At 22.3% G+C, this 14163-nt stretch overlaps 3 protein-coding genes across 8 annotated transcripts in view; 1 reads left to right on the top strand and 2 right to left on the bottom strand.

Annotated features, from left to right (window-relative positions):
* Nucleotides 1-3116, top strand: part of LOC102673818 — a 6864-nt gene extending 3748 nt beyond the window's left edge. For 2 of the 6 annotated variants that reach the window (XM_031512182.1, XM_006619186.2), the window contains exons 2-3: nt 1593-1802; nt 2558-3111. In XM_031512182.1, the coding sequence (XP_031368042.1) occupies nt 1723-1802; nt 2558-2891 (414 nt within the window). In that variant the 5' untranslated portion in view covers nt 1593-1722 and the 3' untranslated portion in view covers nt 2892-3111. Of the gene's footprint in view, nt 1-60; nt 192-928; nt 946-1592; nt 1803-2557 lie in introns of those variants that run through there. The other 4 variants (XM_031512183.1, XM_031512184.1, XM_006619187.2 and 1 more) reach the window with 4 other exon arrangements.
* A 3148-nt stretch (nt 3117-6264) lies between these two features.
* LOC102674268 (endoplasmic reticulum mannosyl-oligosaccharide 1,2-alpha-mannosidase) lies at nt 6265-9352 on the bottom strand. Its single transcript, XM_031512181.1, has 12 exons — nt 9214-9352; nt 8937-9091; nt 8691-8858; nt 8442-8598; nt 8176-8361; nt 7937-8085; nt 7672-7860; nt 7408-7595; nt 7166-7292; nt 6916-7080; nt 6702-6851; nt 6265-6586 (listed from the first exon to the last, which is right to left on the bottom strand). Exons 2-12 carry the CDS (start codon nt 9033-9035, stop codon nt 6368-6370), a joined length of 1797 nt encoding a protein of 598 aa, XP_031368041.1. The 5' UTR covers nt 9036-9091; nt 9214-9352; the 3' UTR covers nt 6265-6367.
* Nucleotides 9353-13055: 3703 nt separating this feature from the next.
* The window catches only part of LOC102674499 (voltage-dependent calcium channel gamma-5 subunit), a 22507-nt gene continuing 21399 nt past the window's right edge, over nt 13056-14163 (bottom strand). Inside the window, exon 9 of the mRNA XM_006619190.2 lies at nt 13056-13587. The gene's annotated coding sequence lies outside the window, so the exon portion shown is untranslated. The remainder of the gene's footprint in view (nt 13588-14163) is intronic.

Genomic DNA, 14163 nt, shown 5'->3' with positions numbered 1-14163 from the left:
ATTTAATAATTTTTTTTGAATTTCTAAAAATAAATTATTCTTATCTTTTTTTTTTAAAAGGAGGGTGATTTTCATAGGAAGATACGCTCCTGTATCCACGTGAAAAGTATACACGCGGGATGGGAATATATATTAAGAGTTAGATCGAGCAGTTTAACGTAGATCGAGGCACGAACTGCTCATGTTTCGCGGTATACCAAGTATTTTAATATAAAAAATTAACATTTAAAAAAATATTATTTATAGTATAATTTATTTATAAAAATATTTATAATATAAACTATAGCAATAGTATATGCAATTGTTAATTATTCCGTTCTTTCGTGATTGTGAATAAATATATAAATAAATTTTAAAATGTGAAGTGATATAAATTGCTAAATTTTTTGTAAAGATAAGACGAACAATTTGTTTATACTAGAATTTTTTGGAAATAATCCAGTTTTGTTAATTGATTTTAATGAAATTGTTTTTATTTATTTATTTTTTATTTATTTATTTATTTTACTTTGATTTTTTTTATAAATATTATCAATATATTAATTAATTTAACTATAATTAAAATCATTGAATTGATATGTTTATATAATAACAAAAATTATGTTTATAAAGAATTCTTGTTCTAGTAACTGAACAATGGTGATTCGAATATCGAAATAACTATCGATGTTATCGAACTATCATAAGTAGAACTAAAATTTGATACGATGATTTTGATTTTTATTGATTAATTTTTTATATAATATATGTATAATATACAAATATATCATAATTATAATTTATATAATAACAAAATGTTCGTTTCGAATGTAAATTATTTCTAGTATGAATTCATTATGACGAGTTTTTATTTCATGACGTGCAGGGTATTTCTTTTTTCATGTAAATCAAGTGTGAATATATATTCTATTGAGCACAAAATAAGCCAGTTATTTTATTTTATTGGTGAATAAATATAATTCTTTTCTTTATTGAAATTTTAATTGATAAATGAAAATTTATTATTGTATCAATTATCAACTAATTTAACAATTTTGATTATAAAATCATTGAAATTAAATTTTATATTTTATATTTAATTAAATAATATTCGCATAATGTTATATATAAATACATAAACTGAAGCTCGTTTTATTATAAGCAAATATATTTCAATGGACAATGCATGTATTTAATCAATAGAAACTGTTGTCATATTAGTAATCTTGATTAACTGCAAGAATTTATTTAATAGAAGTCGCTCGTTTTTTCTCGAAATAATAATTACATAATTCATGTAACCCATGAAAATGATTTTTATTTTTTATTAAAATTAAAAAAAAATTAAAAATATTCGATTATAAACTAATTATAAACTAATTTTTCAATATTTTTCAAAATCAATGATTGATTTAAATTTATAATATATTTTAATATATTGTAAAACATTTTTAATTTTTATTTTTATTAATATTTTTTGATATCGTGTTATTAAAATATTGCATGTTTAATTTTCAAAAAAACAAAACTTAAATTTTTTTACTTAATCGAAATTATACAAAATTGGATAATATAATGTGTGATCAGTGATGTGTGAACTTGGAATAAAACAGGAGGGGAGATGTGGCACTCTATTCGCAGTATTGATGGAGAAGGATAAACAATTCAAAATACGAATCTTGAGGCATATTTTCATATGAGATGGCATGATTCTAATCACTTGAAATCTGCAATACCTACAAAATGGCCAAGCAGATATCCTTTTATTCTACTTTGACGTCAGAAGAAAAGAGTAGAATGCAACCATGTATGAAAGCTAGGTGGTATGTCTTCTTCTTTACACTTTCTACCAAGTATTTAAGAGGAAGAGGAAGAGAAAAAGACAGAAAACCTTTATAATGTTTAATGAAAGAATGTATAAACCATATTTTTCTTGTATCAAACACTAAATCTTTATATGAGTATTTGAATAATACTATAAAATTACGATTTTGATTGCTATTTCTTTTATAAATAGTTATATTACGACAAATCAAAAGATATAAAATAATTAGAGCAACTTAGTCAAAAAAATATAAATATTCATCATACTTCGAATTAAATAATTCGAATTTTTTAAAGATGCATTGCGATAAGCACAAATAAAAGTAATTTGAGTTGAATAGTAAGGAAACTAGGGTCAACTATGTGACAAGCCTGAATAACAAAGCACCAGTTGATCAGATTAACAGAGCAATATATAATTCTGAATTTAATTTACAGAAAAATTTAATATGTTTTTTAAATTTTCTTGTAGAGCTTTTCATAAAAAAAGTTCTGCATATATCTAAAGAACATATGATTGTAACTAGTGGAATAAATATAAATCTTATATTTCATGCCATGCTCTCTAATCATGTTTTTACTAATCATGTTTTTATTATGAAAAATAAATACAAATATTGATTGAAATAAAAATATGCAAATCAATTTTAATTTTATTTAAAAAATTTATATTGAATATTTTTTATGTAAATGAAAAATAAAATATTTGTTAAAAAAGAAACAAAAAAAAGATTTAAAAGAAATTTTGTTTTAGTGTCATCATGTCCAGTGATTCACCTCCACCACTCCAGACTTCTGTAGCTTTGGTAGACTATGATATACCAGACGAAGCCCGTTCTGGTAAAATCACACCAACCACACCTACTATTCCGGTAACGAATAAATTATTGAATACTGATGCCGAGACGATTGAGAATGCAGTACCAATCGCGCAGGCAGTACTGCCGGTTCCCGAGCCACAACCGAAAATTGAAAGGAATGGATTCGACTCGGAGGCAACCAAACCAATCGCCCAGTCTGAAAATGATTCTTGCGTTGTAGATTGTATATATTTTACGCAGCAGTGCTGCGAGTGTGTAATACTTTAACAGCCAGAATTCTTCGCGTATCGAATAATCATTTATATTCGTTGCATGCGATTTAATATATATGCGTGTGAAGAGAATTTGAATGATATATATTTCCATTGAATTATATGGGATACAAATTCAAATGGAATTTTAATAATCGAGTTTTGCTCGATCAATTTTTTAAACGAATATTAAATCTTCGTATTTAAAAAAAAATCTTATTCTTATCTCTGATTTCTATTTATTAAATGAAAATGGATAAAATATATTAAAAACATATTTTAAAAACGATCAAATTTCAATGAGAATTGAAAAATTTGATATTTTTATAAAATAATTATTTTTGTATTGTGCGATATTTATGATGATGAAGTATGTGAAAATGAAAAAATTGAAATTTTTTAGTTGATATATATATATTAGTTAGTATATATATATAAAATTTTTAAATCTTTTACAAACTTTTACATCATTTTTGATATAAAAGAATCAATTAATCTTAATATTGTTTATTCAAAATGTATATAACAAATTAATTGATTATTATATTATATAATATAATTATAACAATAGTAATTATTAACATTTCATAGACTGTTAAATTTCATTCCAATTTATAAAAATTATTTTTTTACATGTTATTCTTATAAGTTTTTAACAAAAATTATTTGGTTATAATTTACTATTAACAATGAATTTAACTTTATAAAAAAATTCCGCATGATAATCTTATTCGTGCATTCCTATTTTTACATAGTGATATTAGAATAGTTTCTAAATATTTATACATTATTTAAACAAGGCATTAAAAATAACTTAATATTAAATAAATTTTTAATTTATAGCAATTTCTTTTAAAAATCATGTATTACTACATATATATATACATATATATATATATACATATACATATATTTTATTCCATCATAAAATTAAGAATGAAAAGTCATAATGTTAATTATTCTTAAAGACTGCTTAAGTGCCGTAAATTTATTTACATATTAAAATTATAGAACATATTCATTATAGAACAAAATACTTGAGTAGATTAAATATTTTTGAATAACATTTTACATTTATAAATGGCATAAAATCTTAAAATATTACATAAGAAATAAGATGTACAAAAATTACAATTTATACAATATATAAATTTGATATGTGCAGTTGTTACATTTTGAACATTTAAAATTGAAAATAAATATGATTAAGATTATTAAATTCTTTAATAAAAAAAAAAGAATTTTATTTTGTAAATATATTTCAAAATGATACTGTAAAAATTAAACTGTTACGATTTTAAAATCCATATTAATTAATTTACGAAAATTCATTTATATAAATTTGTTATTTTTATAAATAATTGACAAAAATAGAGTAATGTAAGAAATTCAATAATTAAAAATTTTCAAATTCTGCATTTCGTAATATCAAATTATATCTTATTGATATATATAGATATTGATAATATAGACATAAATAAATTATTTTGATTTTTAAAGATCATAATGATATATAATGAAATTGAATTCAACAAACAGAATATATTTATCTTTAAATAAATGTTTCATATATTCATATGGTTTATTTTTTGATTTTTGTATTAAAATATTTTAAAAATCAAAAGTATGAATACCATATCGATTGTTTTGCAAATATAATAAAATATTTAAATAATGAAATAACACAAAGTGCAATTTAATAATCTATGTAATAATGCAATATATTTATCTAATTTAATTATTCATTACTTCTAATATTATTTATATTTTTTTTTATGAATTACACTTGAAAAGTAGAATAAATATTAAGTTATATAATAATTAATAGTACAAAATATAAATATAAAATTCAACAATACATTTAAAGAATAAAGTTGCCAAACAGATATTTTTATATTACAAGAATGCAATTTATGTTTATTATTATTTTTTAATAATTTTATCTAATGTTTAATTTTTTTTTAAAATAATAGTAATATTGAAAATTTATTTGCTATAGTGCATGAACAAATATATGTCTAAAAATAATTTTATTATATTTCTTCTTAAGATAAATTACATTTTTAGATGTTAAAATTAAAAATTTTATTTTTCTTAAAAAAATTTTTTTTTAGAATACCATATCTTATATAATTATTCTATATATATAAAATTTAATCACCAACAAAATTAATTTAATTTATATATTATATTTCAAAAACTATAAAAACTAAAATGTATGCATGTGTGTGTGAATAATTTAAACTTCTATCATATAATTGATGTTTTGAAATAAAATTTAAATTTTATTATCTTTATAAATTAATTACTTTAATAATAATTCTGAATTAGATCTACAATATTTAGATTAAATGATGATAGTTTACTACTATCTCATTAACTTTATAAATAAAACATCTACATATTTTTGTGATATTTCTATAATATATTTTTTCGTTTAATTTATTGATTGCTCGTTTTTTTTTTAATATTACCTATAAAAGTTTTGTAAACATTTAATATTTGTTAATATTTTATACAAAAAATGTGCAATAAATAATATTTAAATTATTATAAGAAGAATAATGAATTAAAATTTTGAGTAATAATTAAAGTGCTCAATATATCACTATTTATAAATATAATATATTTATATTATATGTATATGTGATATATATGATGTTTTATATAATAGAAATATTTCTATAATGAATTTTAAAAGATAAGATAATATTCTTAATATTTTAAAAAATATTATGTTATTTGAAAATAATTAATCTTTATTTTTTAATGTCATGTTCATTTACTAGTTTATTTGAACTAAAATAATTAAATATAAAAATATGTAAGAAATAAAATATTGTACATTTGTTAACAAAAAAGAAAATTTGATTTGACTAGGATCTTTGAAGATAATATCTTAAATTAATATTATTTTTAAAATTCTTGTTTAATCAAAATTTTGTAATAATTTTTTTTGTAAGTAAATAATATAGACGATTAGTAATTAAGTGATTTTAAGAGTTCCTACTTAAAAAGAAGAGGATTTAATATCAGACTATAAGAGAATAATTTTTTTAAATTTCTTTTTTAAACATTGTAATCAACAATTTTTATACACTGTTTAAAAATATGATCTTTTAAATACGTTTTGTATTTTTAAATTATTTATCATGGAATAGATTATAATGATGAATTTAAAAATACATACTTTTGAATTTAGTAAAAAAATTGAGCATAAATAATTATTATATTATCAGTAAATGCTTGTTTTTTTTATAGAATAATGCATGAAAAATATTTTTATGAAAATGTAGTTTGAGAACTATTTGTAGAATATCATTAATCTAAAAATCTATCTTTTAAAGTACATTAATTCGATTAATTTCTTATTTGCATATATTATTAGGATATTAGGATATCTATTCACTGGCCTCAAAAGATATTTAAGACTCTCTAAAAGTGCAAATTTATACAAATTATGCAATATATGAATTTTGTGATCAGATTTAATTACGATTCGTATATAGGTAGCGGATGTCCTTCAGAATTAAATACCCATCTATCTAAATCTATTAATTGTCTTGTATCGTCAAACAACAAGTACAAATACTTTAAAGTTTCAGCAAACCAAAAACTTTCTGTCATATCCTTTTGTGGTGTATTATAAACAATTCTCACGTTTCCAATGCTGGTGTATCCTTTTTCTACTTTTGTATAATTTTCAAAAGCCTATAAATTATATATATACATATATATATATATGTGTGTGTGTATGTGTGTGTGATTAAAAATATATATAAATAATAAAAGTATATATATTTTATAGGAAAGTATAATTGCTTACTTGAAATATTTGCCATCCCCAATCTTGGTAAGTCTTATTCCCAGTAAAATACCACATATAAAAAATACTTTCAATGAATTCTGGTCTGAGTAAATTATGTGCATCATTCATCTTTACATACATATCCATTGATTTTTCTCCATCTGTATTCTAAATATATGATATATCTATATAATATACTTTAATCTTTATTAATTATTATTATTATAATTACCTGAATATTAAAATAAGTAATTTCTGGAGCAAGGAATGTGGGTTGAATTGCATATGTTTGATAACAAGTCTTAACAATTTCATTAGCAAGATCCATATGATCAGGTGGTAAACCATGATGTACTCCTAAAGCTAAAGTACCTCCCAAGTAACATGTAAGATGATCCTATGAAGTATACGTAATATATATAATAATTATCAATAATACATAATATTAAATTACGATAAATATTTTTATTTTAAAATTTTACCATTTTTGGTGTTATTTCTTTGTTTGCTCCAACTAGTTCTGCTATGAAAAGATATTTATTAATTGCTGTACGTTTTACTAAATGCTTTTGAGTTCCAGCAATACCTAATAGATAATCATCTCGTAAGCTAAAAACATTTGTAAATGTTAAATGATTATCATAAATTTATAAAAAATATTAAATAATAAAAAAAAATTTAAATAAACCATAGTAATAATAATAATCATGGTAAAAATACTAACTAATTAATAGTCTTTCCTGTTTGAAGCCATTGTTTCAATAAATATTCATAATAACTATCAGCGCGTGCACCGAGTGTAATTGTTGAATGATCTCTAAATTGTCCAGTATTAGCATTAATGAAAATGGGTACTAAACCATCATATTTTTCTAATTGATGTACATGTTCCGACACTTTTGCTACTGCTTCCTGAAGAATTATAATTTGCATATTTTTTTTTATAAAAAACAAATAAAATAATTACGATTGAAATGTTCATATATACTTCGAATTTAGGATCTCCTGTACTGCGACTTAAATCACGAAATTCTAATTGAATTGAAGTAACTTCACTTGTACTGCTATCTGGACCCCATTTAGGACCATGTGCAGTTTTAGTTCCAAGATTTACATCGGAATAAGGAACGCCAGATGAAGTAGAAAATGCTGGCATCAAACGATCTCCTAATTCTGTCTATGATTTAGAAATATTTATAATTAAAATTCTTTAAATAATTTAGTTATAATTTTGAAACATATAAGAAACTTACAGCTTTATTTAAGAAAATCTTATCACCTGAAAGATGATATGCTGATAATAGACCTCCTAATACTCTAATTGTAACTTCAAATAAATTAACATCTCTATTTGAAGAAAATACTAAATTTTTTTCAACCCACATTTTAGCTTCTAAAAATTCTAAAAATAATAGAAAATATTATTAATTTTGTAAATTTTTATAATTATATAATTATATATAAATAATATATGTTAAATATAAATTAATACCATTATTTAAACCCATTATATACATAGTACCAAGAGAATCAACTATAGTGAGACCTAAGCCAAACCATTCATAATATTTTCTTGATATTGGTTTTATATTATCATAACCCCAAGCATATTCTTTATATCCATTCCATGAATGTTTGAATGCTGCAACTATAGCTTTCTGTCTATTATTCTGTGGTCCTAAAATAAATAAATATAATATTATTAATAAATAAAAAAGTTTAATAATTACAAAGATATAATATTTAATACAAAGTTACCATTAAATTTAAGTGTATTTGGTTTAGGTTGAGGTGGTTCTCCAATTTGATCATCGTCCACCTGGTTTATTTCTGGTTGGAATTCAGGTTCCTCAATGACCTCCCCACCTCCTTTATGTTCTTGATTTATATTATCTACTACAATATCTTCTGCTGCCTAAAAAATTATTTAATTTTTAGAGAAACTATATAATATAAAAAAATGTTTCTTCTTTGATATAAATCTCATTTATATTGAATTAATTGTACCTTTTCATATTTAAGAGTATCTTGTACTACTTCTATGTTATTATAATCACTTTCATCTAAAACTCCATTTTTATTATCACCAGGTAAAAGATAAAATATAACTAATATGATTGTAATAATTAAGAAATAAAGAATATTTCTTTGAAACCTTGACAATTGATTCCATTGCTGAAAAAAAAAATTTTTAATTGTGAATAATTTTTTAAAAAAGATTACATTGCTGGGAAAAATATTTTACAGACTTACTCTCCAAAGACTACGTGATGATCCTCGCGTAAATGTTGCACTTTCTTGGATATTTAAACTAATATAATCTGATTTCTCCAAGTCTTTCGGTGGAAACATATTTCATCAAAGGTTAAGTTGTTCTGGCGAACGTAATGATAATAAGAGCCAGAACACTTTAAAAAATGATAATATGATGATTGCTTATCAATTATGAAAGTCTTCATTTATAAAATTCATATCGAACATGTTGCTATTTAGTTTCCTATTAATAAAATTTAGAAAAATAAATTCACACCGCATGAATGTCATGAACCATCAATGCCGTGATGTTAAACTCTGATACTACGAAAGTTAATAATTTGAGTTTATAATTTTAGCATTAATTTTATTAATTTTATTATAATTTTATTAAATTTTATTAAATTATAATGTAATGTTATCAATTGAATAAATTTGTTTCATGAATTAACACTATAATTATATGATAGTGACGATCAAACGATTAATATTAAAGTATTATAAATATATACTATTTGTAATCATTATTTAATTGTTAAAAACAAAGATATTGTTACAAATAGAAAAAAATTTTAAATAACATAATAAATATCCAATGGATTCTCATTATTCGATAAATCTTATTTATATTAAAGATTTTTATTTACATGCTTATTCTTATTTCAACTAAATATATGTGCACGCACGTAATAAATAAAAAAGAATTTTTACCATAATTTATAACATATGGATTTTATTCAAATATATATATATATATTATTTTTATATATCATATACTAAATATATATAATATATATTATATAATTATAAACATTTATAATATATTTTATGTGTATATTTTTGTATTTTTCTTTTTATTACATATATATATTATTTTTTATATTTTTACATATTATGTACATATAATATATCTTTATCTTTTTATTTTCTTTTCTTTCATTTAAGGAATTTCTTTTTTTTAATTTTTTTAAATATTTATGAGTTTTTTGAAAATTTAAATATAAAATTATTTACGATACTTTTCAATTAAATATTTTTAAACATATTAAAGATATACTATACAACTGAGAATGTAATATTTTAACATTAAACATTAAAATATCGTAATTTTGAAAGAGAAATGATAAAAATATATTCAGTTGATCTCTTGCATCTTGTCGTGATCACGAAATATAAACAGAAGAGGAAAAGAAATAACGGGATAGAGATAAATGAATTAGAATAAATAAATTAAAGAATCAATATTATTTATTATTATATTTTCAATTATTATTTATTATTATATCTTCAAAGATGATATCACAGATGAAACAAATATAAAAAAGGAGAAAGAAAAACAGAAATAGAAAAAAAATCATATAATCAGTGCAATTTTTAGAGTACGACAAACGAAACTAAATAAGTAAGGATAACAAATAATAAGAAAAGAATATAGATAGAATAAAAATTCACTAACGCCATCTCTTGAGCATTTTTAGAAAAATGTCTTTGGCACTCGAGAGATGGAACTGTTCCTTAATTGTTAATCTACTTTATCTACTTCTTTTTAAGAAGTGTCTTTGTTACTCAAGAGATGGCATTAATAGTTAATTCTTATACTATTTCTATCTTTTTTTATCCTGATTATTCTTTTTATTTATGTTTTATGTAAATTTCAAATTAAAATTTCAAATTAATAAAGATTCGTTGAGAGAGACATCAAATATATTTATTAATTTAAATGATCTAGATTTTTTTAATGGGATATAATGTAATATATAATATAATATATTGAAATATTTAATTAATATATAATAATTCAAGATTTAATTTCAAGAAACTTTATTGTACAAATTGTAAAGTTTAGATAAGCTTATCGCCATCGAATACATAAACGATGAACTTTTAATACATATTAATGAACATGGATTATTTTATAAACAATGGTAACATTTGAAGAATTTCCTTCCTTTTTCTTTATTAAGGATAAATGTTATATTTAATAAGTTAATCAATTTTTTTTTATTTTGTCAAATGTTATTTGCCCAGTTTGATTTTACTTAAAAACTATTAAGAAATCTTTTTTTCTCACATTTAATGATTTGACTTTGAGCGTTACAAATGTACAATATAAAATGAATTTTCTTTATAAATGCATTTTACAATATATATTGCATTGTAGATTTTAAATTTATTTACAAATAGTTTTTGTAAAATTAAGAAAAAAACATTAAAGCCTTTATATTGCAATAATATTGTTACACGTTCCAGTTACGTAAAAATTTATTTAGACTATAAATCAAAATTATTTATTTTTTTATTAAATGATTTAATTTTGGAAATATATAAAATTTCCATACTTTTAATTAATTAAATTTGCTAAGAATTCAATTTTGTAAATTTGAATTGGATATGTTACATTACAATATCATCTCATTTTTTTTTATAACAACATATATATCTATAAGATATGAACTTTAATTTTAATTTTTATGTGACTGGAATGTTATATATAAAAAATTATTTAAAAATGTAGAGTCAAGTAGAGAAAAATTAGTAAATTGTAAAAGATGATTATTTTTAAAAAAAAATAAAAAAAAAATTATTTATCAAAATTTATATATTTAATACGATTAAAGAAAAGAAAATTAATATTTTTTTTTTAAATCAGAAAAAAAATATATACAACTTAAGATGATTTATACATATATATATATATATTTCTCATCAGACTTTTGATCAAATTTTCTTTATTTTTGATATTATCTATTAATAGACAATCTTAATAATAATAATAATAATTTTTTTCTTTGTTCTTTTTTAATCTCAATAAGTTAGTATATAATTTCTGGTGAAAAATTGACTACTGTATAAAAAACTTATTATCTATTTAATCGTGTTAAAAATTTTTAGACATGGTAATGATGTAACAATATCATATGTTCTGTACAGTATAACTTTCTTAATCACTTTATGTTTATGAGATAAAGTTTGTGATATAATTAACGAATCACTATTCCATTTTTAAAATTCTTCCAATTCCTTCTTCTTCATTTGAAGAAATTCCTTTCATGAATATAGTTTATTACATTTCCAATAATCCTTTTTTCCCGTTCGATTTAATCAATATTTTCCATCAATATTTTCATTTGATATCAAATCGTTGGTAGAAGTTTATGTTCATTTTAACACCAGGAAGACCTTATATTGTAATATATAAAAAAAATACATATATATATTCCAAAGAGATTATAAATTATTTTAAAAATATCAAAAAAAAAAAAAAAGTAAAATTAAAATACGATAATAACTGTAATTAAGTAAAAATTCTTATAACAATATTTCTTCATTCTTTCAATATTTCTTCATTCTTTAAAGCAATATCGATGAATAACAAATATCAAACAGTTGATTAGAAAAAATAATTCGAAAAAATTTCAAAATAATTTAAATAAAAAGAAAAAGAAGAAAATAAATTTCGATTCCTCTTGGTCCCCACAGTATTAAAGATAAAATCTTTGGATACGTTAGATCATTACAAATATATTAATGTTTATGAATTTATAAATTAATCGATTCGCAGTCTCGATTGCTTTCAATGGCAGATGTGTGTTACAGTCTTTTTAAAAAACATTTCCTCTTTCTCGAATATATTTCTCTCACCACGGATAAAGAAACAAACGATAAATAATCTTAATAGACTAGAAAATTACCGTCGCGTTAACAATCGACGAATTTAAAAACGACGAAAAAGTTTATTCCACCAATTCGAATTTTTCTATATCATTTATTCTATACATAAGATACACGCTACATTTGCTTCTAAATTTCTAAACACACCGCATAAACGATATCATCATCAACGATTTTCATACAAATACAAAAATTCAACGATACTTAAATCAATTTGTCTCGTTAAGCTCTTTTCCTATAATTATTCCTCATTGTTTCTCATCGCCTTTCTCTCATTGGGACGGTTCGTTTTTAAAAAAAAAAAAAAAATCACCATATTTGTCTCGCACGATTCGAGATCGAAACTGGCAGTCAATTAGCTGATCGATCTTAATCGATCTTAATCGAACTTAACTTAATTCAAGTTTGTTCGATTCGTTTCTTCTCTTACTCTTGAGTTTCATTTTCAATTTCATCGAGTTTTCGTCGTATCCTCGACGAAAATAATGGGGAGAAAAATTTGATAAAAAAGACATATATATATATATGTGTGTGTGTGTGTATGTATGTGTGTACGCGCGATGAAACGAATTACGAAATGGAAACGGTGTCACTCAGTCGTTATTTCATCGATTGGAACGTCATTCACTTTTTCTCCTTTACACGGTTCGGGGCGGAATTACATCCGTGAAAGTTTGACGAGTTATTATTAAAAAAAACCGAAATTCGATAAACTTGTCGATCGAGCTCCCTCGAGTTCCCTTCGAGACTGGTCGTTTTTTCCTTTTCCCTTTTTTCTCTCCTCCTTTTTCCCCTGATGAAGTTTGAACGATGAAAGCATCTCTCGGTTGCCGAGGTATCTCATTAAAAAGCGAGTCGATTTGTTTAATCACCGGCTATGTCGTGGTCCTCCTCGGTTTCCGCTTCGTCCTCCGCTTCCTCCTCCTCCTCCTCCTCCTCCTCTTCCTCGCTTTCTACGCTTTGCACCAGCCTCGCGTATCTGCGCATGAAATAACATATATATATATATATATATATATATACACTTGATCTTTTTTTTGTTCGATTTTGTTTGTCGAACTGATTCACTTTTTAACTTTTTGTTTTCGTTTCCGTGAAAATTTTGGTAAAATTTTAATTCTCGCTCGGGATTATTTTCTGGCCCGTTTTGTGCCAGGCAATTTTAAAAGCGCGATCGATAAAAAAGAATTACTTGCCATAGGCAATTTAAACAGATTAAATCATCAAGTTAATCGCGTTAAAATGGATTAACACGCGGCATGTTATGAAAGCAACGATTAATCGATTGAAAAAAGTACTTCATAATATTCATATCACATCTCGTGCAATGAAATCCAATCAACTTTCGCCTGACTCCATTTCGAATACTTTATCATTTTTTTTTTAAAGGGATTGCCAAACAGTTAAAATTACACGAGGTGTTCGAGATACAATCTAAGATCATTCAATTGGTAATTTTGATCGAACATTATATGATTTTTTCATACATTTTATGGAATCATTTTCATACATTTTATGAAATATTTGTTACTTCGATCTAACGAACGTGTACAGG

Source organism: Apis dorsata, unplaced genomic scaffold (assembly GCF_000469605.1).
Source record: "Apis dorsata unplaced genomic scaffold, Apis dorsata 1.3 scaffold_397, whole genome shotgun sequence".
Classification (NCBI taxonomy): Eukaryota; Metazoa; Arthropoda; class Insecta; order Hymenoptera; family Apidae; genus Apis; species Apis dorsata.
This window is presented reverse-complemented; position numbering and strand designations above follow the sequence as displayed.

Coding starts and splice junctions, on each gene's coding strand:
- LOC102674268 (XM_031512181.1), bottom strand. CDS start 9,035: ATGTTTCCACCGAAAGACTTGGAGAAATCAGATTATATTAGTTTAAAT. Junction 7,293..7,407: donor ACAGGAAAGACTATTAATTA/GTTAGTATTTTT, acceptor AAATGTTTTTAG/CTTACGAGATGATTATCTAT. Junction 7,081..7,165: donor AAGAAATAACACCAAAAATG/GTAAAATTTTAA, acceptor TATACTTCATAG/GATCATCTTACATGTTACTT.